At 48.4% G+C, this 23835-nt stretch overlaps 10 protein-coding genes across 10 annotated transcripts; 5 read left to right on the top strand and 5 right to left on the bottom strand.

The window, feature by feature from the left end:
- Window positions 1-212: 212 nt before the first annotated feature.
- BDW43DRAFT_305584 (cytochrome c1 heme lyase CYT2) lies at window positions 213-1082 on the bottom strand (the record flags this gene model as incomplete). Its single annotated transcript, XM_032045820.1, has 1 exon — window positions 213-1082. One exon carries the CDS (start codon window positions 1080-1082, stop codon window positions 213-215), a length of 870 nt encoding a protein of 289 aa, XP_031906658.1.
- A 450-nt stretch (window positions 1083-1532) lies between these two features.
- Window positions 1533-2324, bottom strand: BDW43DRAFT_305583 (DUF3632 domain-containing protein; the record flags this gene model as incomplete). The annotated part of the gene is made up of 3 exons (XM_032045819.1): window positions 1533-1785; window positions 1845-1993; window positions 2088-2324. The coding sequence occupies 3 exons, from the start codon at window positions 2322-2324 to the stop codon at window positions 1533-1535; spliced, it is 639 nt and encodes a 212-aa protein (XP_031906657.1).
- A 2221-nt stretch (window positions 2325-4545) lies between these two features.
- On the top strand, window positions 4546-4953 carry BDW43DRAFT_305582 (uncharacterized protein; the record flags this gene model as incomplete). Its single annotated transcript, XM_032045818.1, has 2 exons — window positions 4546-4719; window positions 4762-4953. The coding sequence occupies 2 exons, from the start codon at window positions 4546-4548 to the stop codon at window positions 4951-4953; spliced, it is 366 nt and encodes a 121-aa protein (XP_031906656.1).
- A 927-nt stretch (window positions 4954-5880) lies between these two features.
- BDW43DRAFT_305581 (uncharacterized protein) lies at window positions 5881-6388 on the top strand (the record flags this gene model as incomplete). Its single annotated transcript, XM_032045817.1, has 2 exons — window positions 5881-5994; window positions 6137-6388. The coding sequence occupies 2 exons, from the start codon at window positions 5881-5883 to the stop codon at window positions 6386-6388; spliced, it is 366 nt and encodes a 121-aa protein (XP_031906655.1).
- A 2366-nt stretch (window positions 6389-8754) lies between these two features.
- Window positions 8755-10253, top strand: mvd1 (diphosphomevalonate decarboxylase MVD1). Its single transcript, XM_032038107.1, has 2 exons — window positions 8755-8884; window positions 8955-10253. The coding sequence occupies exons 1-2, from the start codon at window positions 8814-8816 to the stop codon at window positions 10099-10101; spliced, it is 1218 nt and encodes a 405-aa protein (XP_031906654.1). The 5' UTR covers window positions 8755-8813; the 3' UTR covers window positions 10102-10253.
- On the bottom strand, window positions 10254-15122 carry BDW43DRAFT_12508 (Elongator subunit IKI3). The gene is made up of 9 exons (XM_032038114.1): window positions 13679-15122; window positions 13527-13619; window positions 12914-13473; window positions 12701-12854; window positions 12307-12649; window positions 12009-12250; window positions 11819-11952; window positions 11490-11769; window positions 10254-11424 (listed from the first exon to the last, which is right to left on the bottom strand). Exons 1-9 carry the CDS (start codon window positions 14814-14816, stop codon window positions 10406-10408), a joined length of 3963 nt encoding a protein of 1320 aa, XP_031906653.1. The 5' UTR covers window positions 14817-15122; the 3' UTR covers window positions 10254-10405.
- Window positions 15123-15314: 192 nt separating this feature from the next.
- BDW43DRAFT_305578 (cytochrome c oxidase VIIc family protein) lies at window positions 15315-15677 on the bottom strand (the record flags this gene model as incomplete). The annotated part of the gene is made up of 3 exons (XM_032045816.1): window positions 15315-15340; window positions 15403-15435; window positions 15500-15677. 3 exons carry the CDS (start codon window positions 15675-15677, stop codon window positions 15315-15317), a joined length of 237 nt encoding a protein of 78 aa, XP_031906652.1.
- Window positions 15678-15846: 169 nt separating this feature from the next.
- Window positions 15847-19726, top strand: BDW43DRAFT_259304 (ATP-dependent RNA helicase MTR4). The gene is made up of 6 exons (XM_032040084.1): window positions 15847-16799; window positions 16852-16942; window positions 16996-18057; window positions 18127-18722; window positions 18776-19341; window positions 19414-19726. The coding sequence occupies exons 1-6, from the start codon at window positions 16050-16052 to the stop codon at window positions 19592-19594; spliced, it is 3246 nt and encodes a 1081-aa protein (XP_031906651.1). The 5' UTR covers window positions 15847-16049; the 3' UTR covers window positions 19595-19726.
- A 315-nt stretch (window positions 19727-20041) lies between these two features.
- Window positions 20042-21325, top strand: BDW43DRAFT_12407 (cut8/STS1 family protein). Its single transcript, XM_032038099.1, has 2 exons — window positions 20042-20381; window positions 20450-21325. The coding sequence occupies exons 1-2, from the start codon at window positions 20306-20308 to the stop codon at window positions 21313-21315; spliced, it is 942 nt and encodes a 313-aa protein (XP_031906650.1). The 5' UTR covers window positions 20042-20305; the 3' UTR covers window positions 21316-21325.
- Window positions 21326-22491: 1166 nt separating this feature from the next.
- Window positions 22492-23682, bottom strand: BDW43DRAFT_305575 (DUF3984 domain-containing protein; the record flags this gene model as incomplete). Its single annotated transcript, XM_032045815.1, has 1 exon — window positions 22492-23682. One exon carries the CDS (start codon window positions 23680-23682, stop codon window positions 22492-22494), a length of 1191 nt encoding a protein of 396 aa, XP_031906649.1.
- Window positions 23683-23835: the final 153 nt, after the last annotated feature.

Here is a 23835-nt window from a genome sequence, read left to right as displayed (position 1 = left end):
TGACCAGCAGGCGTATACGGAGTGATGGAAGTGTATCTGCATCTTTGTCCTTCTATCCTTGTTTCTTCTAGAGTATCATACATAGCTTGTGTTATACAAAGATTATACATCAAAGATCGTTGCCCAATATGTAACCAAACTCCTTTTCGTCCCTTATGTGCATTGCGGAAATCACGTAAGTAGGTGAGGCAGAAGCCGGGGAAATGACCGCCCTACAGACCCGTGAAGCGGCTGAATCTCATCCGGCAGCCTTCGAAAGTGTTCAACTTTGGTCGTACATCCAAGTAGAAGCTTAACTTGCCCGGCCCGGAATTAGCAGCCAAACCAGCCGGCCCACCGTTGGCTCCCGCTGACTTCCCTTGATAGAAATCGATCACGTATTCAATCCTCTCGCCATCACATCTCTCTACAACCCAGTCGTGACGGTCAAAGGGCAGTTGATAACCCATCAAGTTATTAATACGAGCGCGGGGACTCAGGAACTGGGGGTCAACTCCCAATCCGCGGAATGAGTACAGTTTCGGGCCTCCACACTTGGTGCTACCAGGATCAGACCGAGGAGCTTTCTTCTCCCATTCTAGAATCTGTTGCCAGGCACGCTCATTGACAGCATTGTGAATTGGGATAATGGATGCGACGGAAGTCGCTAGTTCAGTGGGCGAGGTTGTCGAAGTGGGCGTGTTTCCTTTGCGCATCAAAGCCTCAAAAAATTGCCGCTCAGACGGATAAATCCAGTTTCCACTCTTTTCATCATGTCCTGTTTCGGATTCCGCATTGGAGGGTGTGCCGTGCGATACAGCCGCTGCGGAGTATGGGGACGGAGGCGCGGCGGCAGCCGAGGGAGCCGATGGTTTAGAGGCGTCGAACGCTCTGGGAATACTGCTCACTTCACGATCACTCGATAGGGGTCGTTGTAGTTTTTCTTTGGATTGTCCGTCTTCTGAAGGTAATGGATGGGGAGTACCACCTGAGGCCTTGTGTTGCTGGAGCCACACCTCGCGGGTTTTGTGATCTACCGGACATGTTGCTGCCGGTGTCGATTCGGCGGGAGGCGGCGACGGAGTGCTCGCACCAGCTCCCATTGTCGGAGATCTTAGTGTTTTGATTTTGTTTTAATTGACAAAGAGGACGGAGAACACCAATGACAAATGCGGTTGTTGATTACTATTTAATGAAGATTTACTTGCGGAAGGCGGAGTGAGAAATTCTGAATTCACCGCCTTCCGCTGCGAATTCATAAATCTCATTGTTCTCTTTCCGGAAGGCGGTCTTGCATTCCAGATACAGGGTATGTACAATAGCTTCAAGTCGATGATTCGACATTCCATCAATCATTGGCTTTTCCGTTTATTCTATAACATGGCCTAGAAACGTTCTATACGGAGTAGCAATTTGCAGTGTTGATCGATATGTTAGATGGTGATATTCAGGTCACAAAAAGAAAAGGAAAATCTACTTGAAAAGGACATGATATCTCTTGGATGACAATGAGCAATGATCTCACTTTAAATCTAATGGTGCTGGTGCTCGGATTACTTCTTTTCTAGGCCCGAAAAATGTTCATCATGGTCCAAATCAGCGCCCGCCGCCTCAGACACCTTGAGAATCTGAGAGTTCCTCGTCTTAACATTCTCCACCATAATATTTATCGCTCTCGTGGCATGCTCTGCGAGGCTCTTTCCGTCAGCTTGCACTGCTTCATCAACGATCTCATGCAAACGCTTAAGCCAGTATAGCCATCTCCAGGGACTAAATCCACCAAATGATCGTTTACCGAACTCTGACCTAACAAAGATCCCGCCACGTTTCACATAATAATTACTAGAGCAATCATTCCACGATACATCCGATAGGAGGATATGTTTTGCCCAGCATGATTGATCCGCGCACTTGCAGATGGGAGTAATGCGGCAATGGTAAGTTCATGCGCCGTTCGGCGAGGTTCTTCGTCATCTGGGTCATTTAACCTGCAAGAAGCCGTGTGGCCTCCAATCTATCACGCAAAACTATCAGAGCAATCTAGAAAAACCTATCTTTCGCAACACGCGTTGAAGCAAGCTTAGCAAGGAATGTCGCAACATTAATACACTGGTGCCGCTCATTGCCGCGTAGCCATTGAGCCAGAAGTCGGCCATGTCCGTAGCAAGGAACAGTAGGTCGTTCCAGACCGTACCATCGGGAGTTCTAGCAAGATCAACACCAAACCCGCTCGGCGCTGGCCCCGCTAAAGGCCCCCTTCTCGAGTGCGAGGACAAATCTATCTTGCTCGGTGCTTTCGTGAGAGATGCGTCTACTGCATTGGGAATAGGTGTACCAGAGATCATGCAGATGCGGCTCGCAGATGTCAATGGAATCCCCACTCTGGCAATATTTTTGCCCCAAGATCCATGTCTGGTTATATGCTACGGATCGGAAGGGGTCGCACTGTCCTTGCTGAGCAGCCTACTGAACATCCACCCGGTTTCCCTGGGGAGCAAGTCACACCGAGACAGCTAGGGCTATCCCCCGGAGGAGAGCTTGGTGAATCGCCGAGTAAGTCATGCATCCTGATTTCGGGATCGTAGATTTTCTGGTAGTAGGAATAGAAGAAGAGAAGGATAGAGTACTGGCTAGGACACGAGGGAATAAATATTTATTCTTGTGAAAATGACAGATTAGGAAGAGGGATCATGGCTTCGTGACAGCTTCGTGACAGGCAGCAAGCAAAAGAGACCGCCACATCCATACATCCACTTGGTGACGGCAGACCCACTAGGGATAGACGAGGCTAAAACCGCTGATCACTGAAGGGTGGCATCCCATTGGCCATATTCGTACCAGTCTATATTGGCTTCTTCTATAACCTAGTGGGTTTCTAAAGCTAGAACTTGATTCCTCACACCCCTTTGGTTGCCACCAAGCTCTAGGTGCATACTGGGATAAAGTCATGATGTGTCTTGACCTCTTCAACATATTGATGAGAATATATCTGCTCTGGAAACGTATCTCAGTGGCGTCGGAGTCACAACAAGGCTCCTCCAGGATTGAAGATGCAATGGAGAAATCGAGGTTGTATGCACATCATGTTCAATGCTAACATGCAGTAGACCAACTGGCAGTGTGATCTAGTTCGAAATCGCTCGAGCACCGTTGCTAATGATTTCATCTCGACAAAGGGCGTATGTTTATATGAAGCGACTAAGGTAGTCATTGAGGCACGGATCCAACGATAAGCGCCACAGACCAGTCATGGAATGAGGACTATAGGGTTTACCTATTGGGATATTACGGGCCAATCAAGGCTCTTTTTGTGACGGCCATGCGCATTTGTCAGAGAGCCTGGACTATATCGGGCATACTAGCGCCAAAAGTACTTCGTACACCTAGTTTTATTCGGATATTGCTTCGATAGGTTGCTCGTATTCGTCATTAAGTCTGCTAAAACAAGGTCTGCTTTCTCCTCCGCAGTTAAGTAAAAGGCGCAACCTTTTGAGCTTGCTCTAGTTGTTACAAGAACTAGATACTATGTAACATGAAAATTTGAGAAGGAAGCATGTACAATACCTGCTCCATAAACGGCCACTATAATTTAGTGCAATAAGGCCATAAAGTAGGCGGGTGGGTGTGTTCGTATAACCTCGCCTCGTAGGACACCTGCTAGCTATAAAGAATGTAGAAGACAGATGGCGATGAACATGCCACAGTGGACCTAATAGTTCCACAATATAGCCTCCCGCAGTATCTTCTATTATTTGTCTAACATTACCACCGGGGTCTGATACAGATTCAGGTATTGATATGCAAAGTTATCATCATTTTCTGCCATATATCTTACTATAGCTAGCGCTGTGTTCATAGGTCATCCCCAAAAGGTAGCTTCATGCTACAATTAATACTCGACCGAGACAATGTGGGCCATAATGCCGACTACAGAACCTCATCACACAACTTTTCTTCTCCAGATTTTAGGCCGTTCTGATAGTATTTGCCGCGGAAAAAATCTCTGACAGATATCACAACCAACATAGTACTCTAAACTGCAATCTAATTGGAACGACTCCTTCTAGCAAGATAAATGTGCGCTTAATATTATCGTCTATATTCCTGTTATGTGAGGCGTTGTCTCACTTACTCGAACGACATTCTATTCCGATGTCAGGAGCCCGATTCTATTCTCGAGCCCAAGGACGAAGACCTACGAGCTGAGTCCATGGGAAGTTAGACTTGACTAGAGAGGGAACACCGGGATCAGTCGGGTGCATAGCCAGCATCTCACGTACCAGGACTCTTCGAACCGAGAAGGACATAAAAGGGGCGACACTCGCTTCCTTCAGGACAAGTTCTCCGCCATAACCATACACAAGATCTCTACATACTACACACCGAACCACAAATCATCTTTACCTTTCTCTCTGACCAAGAGGCTTTTTATCCAACCCCGTCACAATGTAACCCACCAGCACCGCTATCTACGCAGCTACTGTCCTGGCCACCATTGTGGCAGCAGTCCCTGGACTAGTTGCCAGGGGTGAGAAGTTTTTTCTATTCAATGGAATGAAATCCGTCATGGTTGAAACGGAACCCCCGGCAAACACCGGCAACGTTTTGCAGGCTATGGCGGGAGGTGACATTGACTGCGAGGGCTCTAAGCTTTACGAAGGTCTTGGTGGCAGCTGCGCTGATGCCTGTCACAAAGTTGAACCGGGAACACCTACAGCACTTACCTTGAGGAGGTCTACCGTATATTACCAATGCATGGGTTTATTTAAGCTAACTGGACAGAGCACTGCCAATAACGGAACTTGCAGTGGAACTTGCGGCCTTTTTGTCTGCGGCTGGCACTGTCAAGCCACCGGGGAAGAGTTGAAGACCGCCTACAATGGCATCCATAGCAAGGGTCGTTGCGCTCACTGCGGACGAAGTGGGCTCAAAGATGGCTGTATGATCAAGATCGATCGAGTGACGGTGTACTAAATGGAGCTCTCCGATCCAAATGAAAACTTACACATGTCTTTACTGTCAAGCAACACAAAAGATTCATACCGTAGTCCCCTTAACAGGTGGCTGTTCAACGTTGCGTGTGACATTCGACGAGACTTCAGCCCATCCTTCCCACCGAGCTTTCCAATAACATGCCTCGGCAGCTTGGGTTATGTACCGTTCCCAGCACATTTTGTCATTGTTACCTGCTACGCGCTCTGCCTTCTCCTGGCCTTTTTCAAGAGTTCGTCCATTCGTTTGGGGATATCGGAGAAGTCAATCTCAACTTCAACGTAGTTCTGCTCCGGATCGGACAATTCGAGAAGATAGTGATGGTGCTGGATATATTGCAGCTTATGTGCAACGATGACGGACCGACAGGCTTGCCGGTACTTAAGGGACGCTGAGTGCGCGCGACCTGGGCATATCTATCAGCACTGTCAAGCAAAGTCGAAGTGATAGCGAGGACAAGAAAAGAAAAAGAAATTATACCCTCCACATGCCCAATAAATATGTAATCTGGAGACCTTGCTCAATTTAAAAGATCCCTGTCGCTCCCTAGATCAACACTTGACTTTGTCTATCCACCTCCTATGAGCTGCCCACAGAAAGTAGCGAAGTTGCTCAGAATGCTCTAGCTGCGCTCGAAGTATAATTAAGATACTGTTTCCCAGTTCCCAGATCTATCACAAGAAACAACAACCTTCCAATTGCGTGCGCAACAAGGACTTCTTCAATTCATTTTCCAATACTGTTCCTCTTTTATCATCTTCGGTTTAATCTTGTGCAACTCCTGCCAGTACCATGCTGCTTATGAAGACTGCAACCTCGGCAATCGCCTTATCTTTACCAATCTTAGCTGTTGGCTCGCCATCGCTTTCTTCTATCGACGGGCAACCACTGCCAGGCCGATGACACCAAATGAATCTCGCCGATGAGAATGGTATTGAGTATCCTGAGTATGCTCAGTCACTTCTGGTGGATTCATCCTGCAATAGTACCGATGTTGGTCTTGAAGAGTGCCGCCGGGATGATGTTTGCACGTATATCATCACTGCAAAAATGTCTGTCTGAATATCGGAGGCTATGCGGTCGGTTGGGCAAGTTCACTGGGAAAGGTAATCAAGGATCTCTCGAACAACTACGTGTTGATGGTACTTATCGGGATATCAGATAGAAGTTTTATGCTTCGGGCTGCAACTGTGATATCACTTCCCAGGAGAAAACCATTGCTGGTGTGATCAATAAGTGGATGCACGGTGTCGATAGCGGGAAGCTTTGTCACACAGAATGCTTGCGCATCACACTTGGTGAACCCTACTCTGCATGGCTGAATGTCGGCTCCAAGGACGGCTCCAACGCAAACGCTTGCTGTGGTACCCGCTTGAACTTTGATCATTGTATCTCGGGCGGCAACAACGACATTTAAGCAGCCCTTGAACTTCTCTCGCTCCGCCGGTATGTTTCTTAATCGCGCCCCGAACACAGACTTCCATACTAATCTCCTCAGGTTTTGCTGCTCGCTTGTCTGCCTACGGTCGCATCGGTGTATGGATTTAGGTTCGATGGTTTGTGTATGTGCGGAAGATGACGGTGCGAACCTCTATGCCTAGCTTTTGCGTCACAGAGGTAGGGTGTGGAAGTAATGTGAGTGGGCTGAACAGGGCCGCTTTGGCAGTATTTTATCACCACTTACAGTGTTTTCTACTAGAATAGCAATATGAGGCTGTCTAAGTTGATATTTTCAAATACTGTAGCCTCTAAAAGTAAATCCTGTCCTCGGTATCAATTTATATACAGAGTAATGAGATGGAATTGACAAGCTCTTAAGTCCATGGGCCCCACGAGCCACCAAATCTCTTACAATCTTTTCGATCCCTACCTCTATAGTTCAGTGTGTAGCCTTATGTCAAGCCATATTAAGACCTTCCAATATCTTCCCGTTGGAGCGGTATTTCTCCACATCTGCAAGATAACCCTCTGAGAGCAAGCCATAGAGAGAACTAGTCGTTCGGTACATGTCGGTACGTGTCTAGAGATCGGATGAAATTCTAAATGGATGGGAGATAGGTAAGTGGATACAACCAGTCACCATCTAGAATCCAAATTTACATCCCAGGGATCCATGAATTACAGCGCTAGTGGCCACAAAGTCAGGATCTTGTTTCATGCTCGTTTTCTCTTATCTAGGTTAGATCCACCAGCCTTGCATTATACATATTTGGTTTCAAGTCCACGTGAAATAAGGCCTACGCAAAGTTAGGCTAGCCTTGTTAGCTACTCTATCTTGAGGGAATCAAAAGGGCAACTAAAAAGGGGATCACTGTATGAATCCCTTTCACTGCTGGACAGTAAGGGTATGTTTGAGATTTCAGTTGGGCCGGAGTAGGTATGCAATTATAATTTTCTTTTGTAAATAATGATGGGCAGTGAAGACTATATGTATCTAGATATCCAGACAATCTACCTAGTGCCCCATTCAGGCTATACGAATGAGAATTCCATGAACTGATGTTCAGCAGAACAATAGTTCCCCATCACGAAGAATACTACCTACTAACCAAGTAGCGAAATATTGGTAAAGAGCCAGCGATAGTGAGAGTGAAACAAAGGGGAACATTAACCCCCACATACCAACCAGGGAAAAGCATGAAAATATTACAACCCTGCATCTTTATCCAATATCACGGGATACTAAGGTTGAAATAAGGTGAGGGATAAGGCAAAAGTTTATAAGCTAGCTTAGAGTTGGGCCCGAATGAACGATCCATAGTTGGCTTACGGCCTATTGATCAGCATCAAGTATGGACAAAGCCAGCTAGGCAATCACCCTAAGTAGCACCGAGGACATCCATTACATTTCCGGGGTTTCGTAGTCTCGGGGATTCATCGAGGGTTGTTATGTGGAATTTTTGGAACTATGAATCCGGTGGCTCCATTTACTATTGGAGAAACACCACTTCGAGGATCGTGTTGGAAGCGGGCCGTATCGAGTCTCCACCCGGTGTCGTTTTTGATTAGATAGAACGTATATACATGTAGAGAGGTCAGTCTATCTAAGAAAGTTCACAGCTGTAACCTGTAGGCTAGTCTCTAGTTGTTTATCTATTTTTATGGGGAGAAGAAAAAGTAAAGAATGCCTTTATAGTTGTTACTAAAATGCAAAATTTCGGGATATTTCTCGGAAGATTAATCGGTGTCGAAACTAAGGCACAAACAGTACTCAGCTAGCAATGAGATTATGCAGAGCAGTTCTTTGATCCAAAGTTGGGCAAGTAGGGAAACAATCAGAGAATACTCCTGTGTCCTTTTCCGGTCGACTTATCGAGAAATTCCTACCCCCTTAAATTCCACATCATCCGAGCTCCCTTGGAAATACTTAACCGACCCTAGTAGCGTGCGTGGTGTTGAGGATCAGATAATTTAGGGGAGAAAATAAATCTGATGTTCAGTGTAGGGTAGATATAAGGTCTTACGGCAACTAATGGAGTCGCCCAGCATATAAACACATTCTGACAATAACGACTGCCATCAGGATAGTTAGTCATCCTACATAGGGCTTTAAGATTGATTGATAAGTATCGTCTATGGAGACGATAGGCTAAGACAAACAAGCCGATATAAAATCGAGGAGGAAGCGGAAAGGGAAGGCAAAACCACATTCCACCTAGACCCAAATAGGCCTAGTGACTTTATGCGGAGTAAATTACCATGAAATTGGAAATATTATTTCCCAACAGGGAAGTCCGTTGCCCCTCATTCTTACAGCGCCTTTTCCAACTTCCCTTCTACAACCTACAATCCCCCCATTCTCTTTCTACCCTCTCCTTACCATCTATCTATACCTTACAAACATGGCTGCCCCCTCCGACACTAAGGTCTTCCGGGCCACTACCACAGCCCCTGTTAATATCGCTGTTATCAAGTTAGTCGTCTATACTCCCTAGGGACCGCGGTACCATCCGCCCGCATTGAGACTAACCATGATTCTGAAGATACTGGGGCAAAAGGGATGCCACCCTGAACCTTCCTACGAACTCCTCCCTCTCCGTAACTCTCTCGCAGCGCTCTCTGCGCACCCTCACCACCGCCTCATGCTCGGCCAAATACCCCACCGCCGACGAGCTCACCCTGAACGGCAAGCCTCAGGATATCCAGTCGTCCAAGCGCACCCTGGCTTGCCTTTCGGCCCTACGTTCTCTTCGCCAGGAACTCGAGGCGGCTGACTCCTCTCTGCCGAAACTCTCTGCCCTCCCTCTGCGGATCGTCTCCGAGAACAATTTCCCTACCGCTGCTGGCCTCGCCAGTTCCGCCGCCGGTTTCGCCGCCCTTGTCCGTGCTGTCGCAGACCTTTATCAGCTGCCTCAGTCTCCCCGCGATCTCAGCCGTATCGCTCGCCAAGGATCTGGCTCTGCCTGTCGGTCCCTGATGGGTGGATATGTGGCCTGGCGCGCTGGAACTCTTGCCGATGGTAGCGATAGCTTGGCCGAGGAGGTCGCTCCGGAATCCCACTGGCCTGAGATGCGTGCCTTGGTTCTGGTTGTCAGTGCAGAGAAGAAGGATGTCCCCAGTACGGAGGGTATGCAGACTACCGTTGCTACTTCCGGTCTCTTCGCAACCCGCGCGGAATCGGTTGTGCCTGAGCGGATGACGGCCATTGAGACTGCCATCCAAAACCGGGACTTCCCTGCCTTTGCAGAGATCACTATGCGGGACTCTAATGGCTTCCATGCCACCTGTCTGGATTCCTGGCCTCCGATCTTCTACATGAACGACGTGTCTAGAGCCGCTGTGAGGCTCGTCCACGACATCAACCGTGCTGTCAGTCGCACAGCGTGCGCTTACACTTTTGATGCTGGCCCGAATGCCGTTATCTACTATCTTGAGAAGGATTCTGAACTCGTAGCCGGCACTGTCAAGGCTATCCTGGGCGCCGGCTCTGAGGGCTGGGATGGTCCTTTCTACGAGCCTCTTAAGAATCTCACCGCCCCCGGTGTGGCCTTGGACAAGGTAGATCCTAGGGCTGTCGAGGTGCTCAAGGAGGGTGTCAGCCGTGTCATCTTGACCGGCGTCGGTGAGGGTCCCGTCAGTGTCAAAGACCACCACCTCGTCAGTGAGACGGGTGGCATTCTGTCTAGTTGAAAGAAACACACAGGTGCAAAGCACGACGACCTTGGCTTTGTTTGACTGGGTGAATGAATGAAACAAGACAATTCTTAATCTAACTTCCTCTTAGCGGAATCTGCTTCGATGGAGAGATACCCTAAGTCAAACTCTATGCGAAATATATGCGAAGCAGAATATATAGTTGGAATTTACAGTTAAGACTAGTTACAACTTTTGACGTCATCTTTTCCTTGATCCAAAGTTTTTATATTTCGACCTTCTTAAGTACCTGCTTAGGGCAGACGGCCATTCAGGTCAATTTCCCCTACAAATCAGTACTCTAATTTAGCAGCGCAGACGGCTTCAACTCCTTGACCGCCGGTGCTTCTCGAACACCAAGTGTAGCCGCAACGCTGTCTGCGAAAGCACGTTGCCCACCCTTCACCGCGACCTCTTCAACATTCTCGGCCTCAGGGTTGTCAACCTGTTCCCCACTTCCTGCTGGAGCCACGGCGCCGAAGACCTCCGCTCGAGAATCAGTACACAACTTGAGTATCTCCTGCATAGCCTTTTCGATAGCGGCGGCACGCTCCCGCATGCCTCGCCGGAGCAGTGCATCAACGAGAGTTTGCACCTCAGACACCGTCGAGTTGGCTCGCTCAATAAGTCGTCGTACACTGTTCACTAGGTACTCCTCTTCGTATATAGTTCCCTTCTTGCCACTAGCACGCTTGCGTTCTTCCTTCCGACGAGTCTTGGAAGTCTGTCTTGTCATATTTGTCTTTCCAGTTTTTCCGGTCTTTCCTGTATATCTCGTGAACATACTGCGGCCGGCAAGCGTAGAAGCATCAGTAGGCGCGAGAGAGACGTTGTCTGGGATATCCACGCCCATGTCTCCTCCCATTGTGGGATCACCTCCGAAATAAGCCAGAGGATCGGTCTCGCGACGTATACGCAGTTCCCCAATCCTTGGTACTTGGGCATTGAGCTGAGCTCGGAAATCGGCAAGCAGGTCTGTCATGGAGCCCATGGCGTCGGCCAGGCCGGTGTCTATAATCTCGGTAATGAGGCTTTGTTTGCCGCTCAGTGCAAGGAGACGTGTTGCGTCGGCAAAGCGAGAGCCGCGGCAGAGTAGACGGGCGGCCACTGGGATGTCGTGGAGATGGTCAGCGTAAATGTGAGCTGCGGAGACGTAGTCTTTGCTTTCCTCTGTCAAGGTGGTGGCCATGGCGAGCGCATGCGCCCTGAGCTCCTCCTCCGATAGTGGGACCATCATTGCACAATAGAGGGATTCACGCCAGAGATGAGCCCGCTGGTAGCATTGGTAGGCATCGGAGTACAGGGCCAGGGATTCGTAAGCTAGTATTGGTTAGCTTCTGATACTTCGTTTAGGATGTCATGGAGATATTATGAGAAAGACGTACCGATGGCTGCCTCTTTGTACTTGGACTGGTTGTATAGGTAGTCGGCGTAGAGGTTGGTCATATCGCGTAGTTGCTCTTGTTGATATTTGTATAGGTCGATGGCATCTTTGTATAGAACGTGCTTGACGGCGTACGCCCTGAGCTCGTCATGGGCGTTAAGCGTATGAAGATGCCGCAGGGCCTTGGCCCATCGTCCAAGATAGTTATCAGTTTCGAAAAATCGTCGGAGGTCAGGAAGCTGCTGCAACTTTCGCAAGAATGGAAGGTATTCACGAGGATCCTGAATAGATTTAGAAATACATCTCAGTCAATATTTTAGCACATCTTACCCTCTGAGCTTGCTGAGCAACAAGCAATGTGAGCTCGAGGTCATAAAGACCCAGCGCAGTATCGTACAAACGGTTCGCATCCGACAGGAAGCACATGTGTTCGACTGCGTCTTCAGCTTGTTCAGAGCTTTCGTCTATAGGACAGTCAGTCAGTAACTAGCCAGATAAAGAAATGCAGATCTACACCCACCTCTCAAACGCGCAACCAGTTGAAGGCCGGCCTCAAGATCTGGTGGTGACTTGCAAACGTGCGCCGTAACAAGGTTGTGCAAATTAGTATCGACCCTCTTTTCCAAGGCAGCCAAGAAAGCATCACAGATTCGGTTGACCTTACTACCCTTAGCTGGGGCCTTAGGAGCAGGGACCGCACCGTCGTCCGCCTTAGGTGTTTTTAGAGTATCCTTGTACAAAGTCTCGGAGACATCGTCCTCGCTGTAAAGGGTCAGGAAGGAAACCATTTTGCGAGAGAATATAGGTAGTAAACATACCTTAGCCGGGACAGGAACTCGTCGATGAAGTCGACTCGTTTCACCTGGTCGATGAATAACGGGACGTTTTCCATGAACTGTTGCGGGGCGTAGTCGTGAATGATATTCATGTCCACCATTTGGCTGCGACAGGTGAGGAACGCCGAACGGTAATTCTTGCGGTCGATAAAGGTCCGAATGCCTGCTAGGACGAGAGCTCGGGGGTATATAGTCTCGATATTACCGCGCGGTGCCTGCAGCACGACGGCAAACACACTAGGTATTACCGACACTAAGCGTGAGCCGCGCTCAATGCTTCTGCATCGCTCATCCGTCTCCGGTGTATCAGGAGGGACCTCCATGGCTGCTGGATGGTTAACTATGTCGTGGTTGGAATGGGTTGTAGTAAGCTTACCATCTGCCCTGGTTAAGTGAACGAATTTCAAGAGGTGCTGGGATGTAGTGAACAAGATGTGGGATTGGGTCATGAGGAACGAGGTGCAATTCTTCGCGAGTAGGGTCTTATTCCCATACAAAGCACCGGTTTTCGTCAAAGAGATTAACAGATGCTTCAATAATTAGCATGCGTGGGGAACAGATCAAACGCTAGAGTTCATGAGAACATTACCTCATCTTCTGATAACTGAGCGACCTTGGCCCAATATGTGTCGACAGACGGGCTCTGTGTGTATGGAGTCGCTTCGAACTCCTCTGGAGATGGCATAGAAATTGTAGAATAGGAAATTGGTTGCCCATGTTGGTTTATATGGGAGAACCAGAGTGCCTCATGATTGAGGCCAGGGAACAATGAAACCAACTGCTCCGACTCGGCGGCCTGATATGCCATCTTGGTAGTCCGAGTTTCCAAGATCGTTCGCTCGATGCTGGCATTACTTGGACCGCTACTCTTGAGTATGTAAACTTCATTCTCGTTAATGAAAGCAATCTGCCGGGGCCTGCTATTAGAATCATCGGATAATGGATAGCTCGACTCAAGAATTGGCGAAGCAACAGAGCGAGTCTTAAGGGACCACGAGAATACAGAAAAACTGTCTTTCATAAGGACGGCAATCCGAGTTCCCGACTTGCTGAATGCGACGTCAATGATGTTCGAATCCAATGCCAATTCGTTGTGGGCCATAGGAGGTGGGACACCCGAAAGCCTCAATGGGGTCAATTTCAGAGTTTCTTCACCAGGTTAGAGTTACTCTCAGTTTTCCTTGAAAACAACCAAGACTTACTTCCATCAATAACGGCAACAGCTCCAACATCGGTCGGTACAACAGTTGAACCGTGAGTGACATCGAACACGTACTCCGCATCTAAAATCGACTCTGTAACGCAGTCAGCAGAGCACGTATTTTAAGGACAATGGATATCAGTCAAAAAATACCCGAGGCGCCAGCAACAAAGCGCAATGTCTTTTCTTGGTGCCATTTGAAGGCAAAATGGCTAGGATAACTAGGGTTCACGATCACGGGAATCTCTTGCTTTAGGTAGTAATGGTAGTTGCCCGTCGTCCAGAACTGAACTCTGTCTTTGAATTGGACAGCGAGTACCGTTGAATCGATGTTCCAGGTTAAATAGATATCCGAGGCCCATGATGATTTATCTTCCTCTGTGAGGCGGAGCTTGAATTCTCCATGACGCAAGCCGTTTCTTTCGAAGAATACAACATCAACTCGATCGTCAAGCCGTTGAATACCAGCAATGAGATTGCCAGAAGGCCTCCAACTCAAGGCCCCTTCTAACCCGTCCACGGGCTCGCTAATACTGTCCAGCGTCCCTTCTCTGGAATACACTCGGATTGCGCGACGAGTGCCTGATTCAACGTTGTTCACCGCGACATAGGCACCATCTCCTCGCCAGGTAATCGTGGTCCTCCCGTCATCATTACTGCTCAGCTTTCCCTCATCTACCTTCTCAGGCACTGTAGGGTCACGAAGGGCCTTAGCTCGCTTTCCTTGGAACTGTGTCTCCCTCTTTCCCCAACCCACGGAGACATGTTGAGACGCCTTGAGGTCCTCTGGGGTAAAAGTAATTTCGGCCACATTCTCAAATTCCCGTGTCATGTACAAGAAGGTGTTCGCCCTTGTGGTAAGAGCCAAGAGCTCCTCGTCTGGGGACCAAGCAGCAGCAGTGATACCAACATCGACGGAACCCACAATCTCGATCTTGTCCTCGCCGGGAAGAGGTTCTTCACGGACAATAACAATATCACCACCTTCGAGTACCAGACAGGCAGTAAGATTGTCTGCAAAGTAATGGAGGGATAGAACCCGATCACAGGGCAGGTCTGGAAGTGGGCACGGTGCATCCCAAGAGGCGATGCACTCAAATACATCTGCGCCTATAGGTTCCGAAAAAGAGGCATCTTCACGCTTTCTCCTTAGTTCAATAACGGGATTGGTCTCTGTAGGACCGAAAGTGCAAACCACAGCATCCGACGTAGTGTCCCAAGCAGTGGCTGTGAGTGGGAGCACACTCTGGAGCTGTACCGAGGAGAGGCGAACGTTCTTTAAGTTGCGCATATCTTGATAGTTGATTGTAGTCTTCTTTTTTTTACCCCGCTGCCATGAATCAATGGAAGCTCCACGGCACAAAAGGAAAAAGTAAGTAAATAGGAAAATACGAAGTAAATATGAATATAAATCAAAAAAAAGGGGAAAGAAAAAAAATAATACTAGGTCAGATATAATGTTCCATCTAGTATAGTGAGATCAAGATCCCACGAGTTGATATTAAATCGGAAAGCGGACCAAAAGTTTTTTAATTTTTACAGATAAAAAATCGACCAATGACTTCATCCATATTCTAATAAGCAAATCAGCCCATTTTCCAAAACCCCCCAAATTCCCAATTGCAACCACAACTTCTACAGGACATTGACCGTAATTCAGAGCTTAATAATTGATTCTCTAGCTTTATACACAAATTCCGAATACTTCCAGCGTAGGGTACATTTTCGACCAATCCCAATGCCCAACGATCCCAGGGAGCAGACACGGTATTACAATGCGAATAGCCGCTTATTTGGTCTTATAGGTCTGCCAGACTGTAGTAAAATTTGTGTTAGATAGAGGTCCATCTTTATCGCCAGACAAATTGTTAACATACCAGCAATGGCGAATGGAGCACCGAATCCGGTGACTAGACATTGTGAGTTAGCTACGCGCAACGTCAATTCCGGAGCGATCGGTTAAAGATCACTTACTCATGAAAGCCCAGTACCTGAAGAAGAAGAACTTGGTCAGAGGGTTGAAGGGGATGTTCGAGCGAGGGCCCTCAGCGTAGTGGTATGGGCTGCCGAGCTGGGCACGGGTGGTGGAAAAGCCACGACGGGCAACGAAAGAGGTGGCCATTCTGGCCCGGAGAGCGGTGGCGGCGTTCATCTTGACGAAGTGTTAGATGCAATTGGAAAGACCGAGGCCGCAGGACAGCGATTTACCTACCTTGAGGAGAGCAGCAAGGCACAGATGGTCAAGGCAATCTACGCTTCTCGTAACCGGCGGGAAGAGTAGGAGTGGTGGAATGACAATCATCGGCCGGAAGCCGGGTCACGTGTAATATATCCGAACGGTAAGTTTCTCCGGCGGCAGGACTAGCAGCAGATGGCTCGGTCCAATCACAAGCCGTCTTGCCCAAAAGCAACATTGAAATTTCTCGGTGAATCGGCGAGCGTGACATAGTGCGACGAGCACTTCAACCATCCGGTCGTCGTCCGCCCTTGCTCCCTGTGGCCGATCTTGAACGCTTGACCGACCATGGATGAACTTTTCGATGTTTTTGAGGACCAGCCTCAGGCTGTTAAACCGTCCGACGGAGCTCCCAAACGCTCCAAGAAAGACAAGAGCAAAAAACGTCAGGTTAATGGTGATGTGAAGGAAATCGGTAGCACCGTCGGCGACGTGAAGGAGCCCGTAGCTGTTTCCGACACCCCAGTTGGAGAGACTGCCGACCACGAGGATGCCGATGTGCCTATGATAGACAGCAATGAACAACCGGATGCGAAACGCCCGCGACTCGGCCAGGAACCAGAACCCGTGGTAGCCGACTTGTTTGAGACAGCGCAAGAGCGCGAAGTCGCCGCATCTGCAGGGCTTCAAGCCGCAAATGACTCATCATCTGTTGTTTTATCGCACCAAGTTCGCCATCAGGTTGCGATTCCGCCCAACTATCCATATGTGCCCATATCTGAACATAAGCCCCCCGAGAACCCGGCGCGAGTATGGCCGTTCACCCTCGATCCTTTCCAGCAAGTTTCCGTTGCATCGATACAGAGAGAGGAGAGTGTACTTGTTTCAGCCCACACCAGTGCCGGAAAGACCGTTGTCGCCGAGTATGCTATCGCTCAGAGTTTGAAGAACAATCAGAGAGTCATTTATACCAGTCCAATCAAAGCCCTTAGCAACCAAAAATATCGAGAATTTGCAGCAGAGTTTGGAGATGTCGGTCTTATGACAGGTGATGTTACTATCAACCCAACGGCTACTTGTCTAGTCATGACAACGGAGGTAGGTTTTCCACACGCATACTCTGGGCTTAGTATTCTTATCATGGTTCTAGATTTTGCGATCTATGCTCTACCGTGGCTCTGAGATTATGCGCGAAGTCGCCTGGGTTGTCTTTGATGAAATTCATTATATGCGCGATACGAGTAAGTCTCTTTCGAGGGGGCGCTAAGATCTAGTTTGTTGATTATAGATACAGCCCGAGGTGTAGTTTGGGAGGAGACTATCATTCTGCTTCCCGATAAGGTTCGATATGTATTCTTGTCCGCCACAATTCCCAACGCCATGCAATTCGCAGAATGGATCGTTAAGATGCACAACCAACCTTGTCACGTCGTATACACCGATTTCAGACCGACACCTCTACAACATTATTTCTTCCCCGCTGGTGCCGAGGGCATCCACCTGGTTGTGGACGAGAAGGGCGTTTTCCGTGAGGAAAACTTCCAGAAAGCCATGAGCACCATTGCAGACAAAAAGGGCGATGATCCAGCGGACGCCATGGCCAAGAGGAAAGGGAAGGGCAAAGACAAAAAATTGAATAAAGGCGGGAACAAGGGACCAAGTGACATCTACAAGATTGTAAAGATGATCATGATCAAGAACTACAACCCTGTGATCGTCTTCAGTTTCAGCAAGCGTGAATGCGAGTCTTGTGCCCTGCAGATGAGCACCTTGGCTTTCAACGACGACTCGGAGAAGGAAATGGTTTCCAAGGTTTTCAACAGCGCGATCGAAATGCTCTCAGAAGAGGACAGAAACCTCCCCCAGATCCAGAACATCCTACCTCTCTTGCGCAGAGGAATCGGTGTCCACCACTCTGGTCTGCTTCCCATCCTAAAAGAGACCATCGAAATTCTCTTCCAAGAAGGTCTCATCAAAGTTCTCTTTGCGACTGAGACATTCTCCATCGGTCTTAACATGCCTGCAAAAACCGTTGTTTTCACAAGCGTCAGGAAATTTGACGGTATCAGTCAGCGCTGGGTGACACCGTCCGAATTCATTCAGATGTCAGGTCGTGCTGGTCGAAGAGGCCTCGATGACCGAGGTATTGTTATTATGATGGTTGGCGAAGAGATGGATCCTGCCGTGGCGAAAGAGATTGTTCGTGGTGAACAAGACCGACTGAACTCAGCCTTCCATTTGGGTTACAATATGATTCTGAACCTCATGCGTGTAGAAGGCATCTCACCTGAATTCATGTTGGAGAGATGTTTTTACCAGTTCCAGAACACTGCCGGTGTTGTCACTCTTGAAAAAGGTACGCACACATACACTCGCATATATATATGCAACTGCTGGGACGAACGTAGTGCTAACTTTGATACAGAGCTCGCTGAGTTTGAGAAGAAGAGAGCCAACATGAGCATCTCTGACGAAGGAACCATTCGTGAATACTACGACCTGAGAAAACAAATTCGCCAGTTCACCGACGATGTGCAGGCGGTCATCAGCCACCCCAACTATTGTGTACCCTTCTTTCAACCTGGACGCTTGATACGCATCAAACACAAGGATGCCAATTTCGGATGGGGTGTCGTTGTTAACTACAAACAGCGTAAGGCTCCGAAGAATTCTACCGAAGAATTTGCACCACACCAGAAATACGTTGTCGACGTTTTGCTGAGGATAGCCGACGGCCCGTCGATTGGTACTAAGTCTTTTGAAGATTTGCCGTCCGGCGTCCGGCCGCCAAAGGAGGGCGAAAATTCCCGTATGGAGGTAGTGCCGGTGACTCTCAATTGTCTACAATCTATCTCCCACATCCGAATTTTCCTCCCGAAGGACCTAAATTCGGCAGATTCAAGGAACGGGGTGAAGAAGGCCCTGGATGAAGTGCAAAAGCGCTTCCCGGATGGCATTGCTGAGCTTGATCCAATCGAAAATATGAATATCAAGGATGATGGTTTCAAGAAGTTGCTCAGAGTAAGGGTACCTTGATTGTCGATGAGTAGATAAGATGCTAACGCAAATTGCAGAAAATTGAGGTGCTTGAATCTCGTCTCCTATCTAACCCATTGCACAATTCGCCGCGTCTACCGGAGCTCTACGAACAGTATTCAGAGAAGGTGGAATTAGGATCTAAGATTAAGGCAACCAAAAAGAAGATATCGGAGGCTATGTCGATCATGCAACTTGATGAGCTGAAATGCCGTAAGCGAGTGCTTCGTCGGTTTGGATTCATTAACGAAGCCGAAGTCGTACAGTTGAAGGCCCGTGTAGCCTGTGAAATTAGCACAGGCGACGAGTTGATGCTCAGCGAACTGCTTTTCAATGGCTTTTTCAACAACCTTACGCCTGAACAAGCTGCTTCCGTGTTGAGTGTGTTTGTTTTCGAAGAGAAGACCAAGGAAACCCCTGCTCTTACACGGGACGAGTTGGCAAAGCCCCTCAAGGAAATCCAGGCGCAGGCCCGAATTGTTGCCAAGGTCTCTCAGGAATCCAAGCTTGCTGTCAACGAAGAGGAGTACGTACAGAGCTTCCATTGGGAGTTGATGGAGGTTATATACGACTGGGCGAATGGCAAGTCCTTTGCAGATATCTGGTTAGTTTCCCTATTGCCACAGATGTTTGACAGAGATCAGACGCTAACGGGTCCATTTTTTAATCCAATCAGCCAAATGACAGATGTGTACGAAGGTAGTCTGATCCGAGTCTTCCGCCGATTGGAAGAGTGCCTTCGACAAATGGCACAGGCCGCCAAGGTCATGGGTAGCGAGGAACTTGAGAGTAAATTCGAGACGGCCTTGACCAAGGTCCGCAGGGACATTGTTGCCGCACAGTCCTTGTATCTCTAGATTAGTTATATTACAGCGAGATATCTTTTCGTCCGACCAACTTTTCGTTTTGTGTGACAATCATAGTGTTAGTGGTGGCATTTCCCTGGCGTCGGAAGGCTTCTAAAATCAACGTTCATAATTTTCCGTGTAATTATTCTTTTTTCTTATTTGTTTAATTTATGTTTATGGTGAAATGAGATATAAAATTTTGGAACTTATAAAAAATAAAGTAAAATAAATTAAAATAAATTCTTGGGTAGAGATGTAACGTAAACTCTGTATTATTAGGATCGTGACGGTAAATCCCATAGCAAGGGAGGGGAAGTAAAAGGAAATCTAAACCAAGAACAAAATCAAATCAATTTAGGTTCTCATGAACTTTCTCTTCAAATGCCGTAACTTAGTCGTTAAAGAAGGTCCGATAGTGTCGTAGTCATGGATGTCTGACCTGCGCAGAAGGTGTGTGTTGCCTCCCGCAACCGCCTTTCAGTCCACCGCTTCTCTTCTTTCTCTCTTCCCCACCAATTCCATCTCTCTCTTTCTCTCCCTCACTCCTTCCAGTCTCTCTTCCTGCAGTTTTGTCTTTCCCTTGCTTTATCTTTTTCCGCATCACCTTCCTCCTCGTGCCTGTAGCTGACACCATATAATACCCTATATCTCCGTCTTTCCCTCAGCTTCAAGCCCCCGGTCCCTTCTCACTTCTCCGCCCACCAGCTGTCCGTGGTCAACATGAACAGCTTGGTGGCTGCACCACCTGTGCCTCCACACTTCTACGAGTATTCTCGTCTCTCATCGCCTCGTTCAAGTACGAACTTCCCTTTTACTGACAACCTGATGGTGGAGATGACGGATTCGCTAATATACATATTTTAGTGTCTACACCAACCTACTCCACCCCTAATAGCCGCAAGCGGAAAGCCGACGACGATGGTCACGATCATGATGGACGAATGTCTGCGTCTCCGACGAGCTCCCCAGCCTTTACTCCGAGATCTCTTCCAAGCCGGAATATGAAACGTGCCCGTCCAAATGTCAGCGGCAGACCCCTTTCTCTGCCTCGTTTACTGGAGACCCTGGATACAGATGCCCTCCGAGGTGTTCTTCGGTCGATGTGTGAACGTCATCCAGTATTAGTCGATGAAATCGTCCACAATGCTCCTCGTCCGAGTGTGTCTTCCGCCCTTCAGGTGCTCCGAAACTACCAATCTGCTCTTCAGTCCTCTTTCCCTTTGGGTGGCAACTCTGAATCCGACTATGCATATAACCGAGTTCGACAACCTTTGTCCAATCTGTTGGACGCCCTAAGTGACTTCACGCCGCACTTCTTACCACCCCACGAAACTCAGGCCTCTTTGTCTCTGAACTACCTAGATGGCGCCACTGAGATTATCCACGCACTGCCACGATGGAATACCCCCCAGAACAACATAGAGCGAGACTCTGCCTACGATGAAATTTGCAAAGCCTGGATTTTGGTTATTCGGGAAGCTGCCAAGCGTGGTGGAGGCATTCAGCTACAGTATGGTGGCTGGGATCAGAAGTTGGCGAAACATAACCAAAACTCCGGGGGTAAACTGCAGGCGGCCGTGAACGAGCTTGGATCTAGTTTAGGATGGATGCACGGACCTGAAACCCAGAGTCATGGAAGCCCGGGAGGTAATGACTTTGGGTCCATACGGGAGCAGCTCTTGTCTGGCACATACGGACTTGGGACTCCAGTCAAAGTTGGGCCATGGTAGAGCCGCCAGCTTTCTACGACCTATTTATACCCCACAATTTTCCCGGAGACACCATTTTCTTTCGCCCTTGATATCCCCACAATTACTATCCAAATCCTCGACCGTACACACCTACGTATGATACGATCACGATACCAACTGCATGAACTAGAGAGTTGAGGGTCAACTCGGCGTTTACGTTTACAGTGTGCAAAGAGAAATTTTTCCTCTTTTCCTCTTTTCATTTTTCACCTTTTTTTTCCTTTTTTTCTTGTGCAATTCAAAGCATATCTATGTGTCACCTTTCCTTAGATCATCAGTTCTTGGCCCAGGTCTCATTTTTCACCACCATGTCACTGCATCATCAAGAGCCAGCATGGTTTTCTGTCCTTCATTGAATTATTTCCTTTCGTCTTCTTATACTTCTACGGTCGACATTTTCGGACGTTTCTCGAGATTTTTTTTATCACTTCGCACGAACCATATTTGTTAAGCTTCTACTACCTATTTTACTGCCTACACTTCTACCTATCTTGTATACCCTTTTATATTTTTCTTTGTTCTACTGGAATGAGGCTTGTATTCTGTGCTCTTAGCTGTTGCATTTTGGGAGGACTCAGTTATATACTGAAATTTTCGGTCGCCGGGTCAGATTACGTGTCAAGTAAAGGTCAAGAAAAAGGAAAAAGGAAAAAGGGAAAAAAAATTTTGATTTTGCGTCACTGTTCTATGGGCAGTTGACGCGAGGTGATTAAACATGCCAACTCAGAGGACCCATCAGCCCCATTACGTGGGCTTCTGCGCAGTGTCGCCAGAGCTAGTGGAGCGAACAGATTAACCCCATCAAACCAATGTCAGAGTTGCTGACATGTTGATGGGAGTCTATTAGGCAGAATTAATTCGGAGGAAACGGAGCTAAGATACAAAGGCTTCAAAGCTGTGCCAGAATGGACGTATAGTTGACAAGTTTGTGTTACCTTCATGATAGAAATGGCCTTAAGCACTCACAAGGGGTGGTTAACAGAGGTGTTAATTATTAGAGTCGTCACAATACATAACGCCGCAACTAAAAAGTATCCGTGTAGTTCACTCGTAGCCATCATGTCTTAGGCTGAAAAATACATATATCGGAAAACGACCAGAATTGGACAATTTATGCGCTCTGACTTGCTTTAACAAATAAACCGAAAATGATTTTCATACCAGGGCACGTTTTATCACGCCTAATAGCCACCATGCGTCTTCCCAGCCCCCATGCTCGCCTGGTTTTTCAGTCACAGCGGAAGCCTCAGAGTCGCCAATGGTCGAGGCCCCGTCAGGCCCATCAGTCAGTCCTGAGATGGACATCTGGTCATCTTCATCATCCGGACTAGGGTCTGCCAGCTCAACATTCTTGGGTACCTGGTCCACCGCAGGCCCTCCAGAATAAGAAAGTGGCCAGTCATCAACACCGAATACCGTCCACTCCACCATACGATCAAACCAGCCGCCTAACCCGAAGCCACGCTCTCGAGTCAGACGCTGCATCTCTTGCTCATCGATCTCATCCTCCGAGTCCGAGTAGTCGTCAGAATCGGAGGTATAGTCTCCCTGTTGAATGAATTCCATCTCCGCACGAATTCGCTCGTCCACAAAGTCCGGAATCAAGTGTCGCACATCACCCGCAGGGCTCTCAAAGCCGCCAGCACTGCCACCTTGCCGAGTAGAAGTCATCTCAAGCCCGGTCATAGTAAGGTCAGGCCTGCTGCCTCTTCTACTGACGATGCGCGACCGAGACGCCGCTGGCGTCGACCGCCCGGACCTAGATCTCCTGCTCATCTTGGTCAAGTGACTCGGTGAATCAACGTCATGTTTACCTTCATCAACCAGACTAGTCGAGCTCTCCCGCTTGGCGAGCCAGCTTTGGCCTTTCTCCTCCCGCGTCGACGACGCTAGCGCGATCCCCGCGCGAAGCATCCATTCTGCATCACGCCGACTGGCGGAGTCTGATGGGTGATGACGAGATGAATGTCGTTTCGTCTTCGTCCCTTGGTGGTGGAAAGGTTGAATGTCATCCTGACCCTGGAGGTTGGTGTCGCTCAGGTGAGCGCGGGAGGAACTTGTACTCCGCTGGTGTCGGGCCCTGGACCCGCTGCGGGAGTGAGACAAGAGACCCGGGGTACCGGGGACAGAGTAACTGGAGAGGTACGAGGTTTTTGCGGGAGCATCATGGGCGCTGTAGTAGGAATCAGCGTCTTCAGCTCTTGGGGTGAAATAATCTTGAGGTTCGACATCGTCGTCAATGGGGAATCGAGACGTCAGTGGAGCTAAGGAGGCATGGTTTAGTGAGGGATAGGAGCGCCGCGAGCGAAAGCCGCCCCCGGACTGCGAAAGCTGTTGTGGGGTCATTAGAATTAATTAATTTAATACCGGCTGGAAATAAAGGCAGGGAAATACCTACCTCCATTAGGGGGGCGCCTTGGGCAACAGAGAGCAATAAATATCAAGCGAGGAAACTAAACGAGTGGCAAGCTCATTGAATTGAGATGGTATGATAGATGC

This window comes from Aspergillus alliaceus (genome assembly GCF_009176365.1).
Source record: "Aspergillus alliaceus strain CBS 536.65 unplaced genomic scaffold BDW43scaffold_1, whole genome shotgun sequence".
NCBI classification, from domain to species: Eukaryota; Fungi; Ascomycota; class Eurotiomycetes; order Eurotiales; family Aspergillaceae; genus Aspergillus; species Aspergillus alliaceus.
Note: the sequence above shows the minus strand (reverse complement) of the source record. Positions and strands in the feature narration are given on the sequence as shown.

What these genes read in the sequence shown, in the direction of transcription:
- mvd1 (XM_032038107.1), top strand. Translation starts at nt 8,814, where the DNA reads ATGGCTGCCCCCTCCGACACTAAGGTCTTCCGGGCCACTACCACAGCC. An exon ending in GTTAATATCGCTGTTATCAA is followed by an intron (nt 8,885 to 8,954) that starts GTTAGTCGTCTA and finishes ATGATTCTGAAG; the next exon opens with ATACTGGGGCAAAAGGGATG.
- BDW43DRAFT_12508 (XM_032038114.1), bottom strand. Translation starts at nt 14,816, where the DNA reads ATGCGCAACTTAAAGAACGTTCGCCTCTCCTCGGTACAGCTCCAGAGT. An exon ending in GAGTTCCTGTCCCGGCTAAG is followed by an intron (nt 12,251 to 12,306) that starts GTATGTTTACTA and finishes GACCCTTTACAG; the next exon opens with CGAGGACGATGTCTCCGAGA. An exon ending in GTACAAAGAGGCAGCCATCG is followed by an intron (nt 11,425 to 11,489) that starts GTACGTCTTTCT and finishes AACCAATACTAG; the next exon opens with CTTACGAATCCCTGGCCCTG.
- BDW43DRAFT_259304 (XM_032040084.1), top strand. Translation starts at nt 16,050, where the DNA reads ATGGATGAACTTTTCGATGTTTTTGAGGACCAGCCTCAGGCTGTTAAA. An exon ending in GTCTAGTCATGACAACGGAG is followed by an intron (nt 16,800 to 16,851) that starts GTAGGTTTTCCA and finishes TCATGGTTCTAG; the next exon opens with ATTTTGCGATCTATGCTCTA. An exon ending in TCATTATATGCGCGATACGA is followed by an intron (nt 16,943 to 16,995) that starts GTAAGTCTCTTT and finishes TTATAGATACAG; the next exon opens with CCCGAGGTGTAGTTTGGGAG.
- BDW43DRAFT_12407 (XM_032038099.1), top strand. Translation starts at nt 20,306, where the DNA reads ATGAACAGCTTGGTGGCTGCACCACCTGTGCCTCCACACTTCTACGAG. An exon ending in TCTCTCATCGCCTCGTTCAA is followed by an intron (nt 20,382 to 20,449) that starts GTACGAACTTCC and finishes TACATATTTTAG; the next exon opens with TGTCTACACCAACCTACTCC.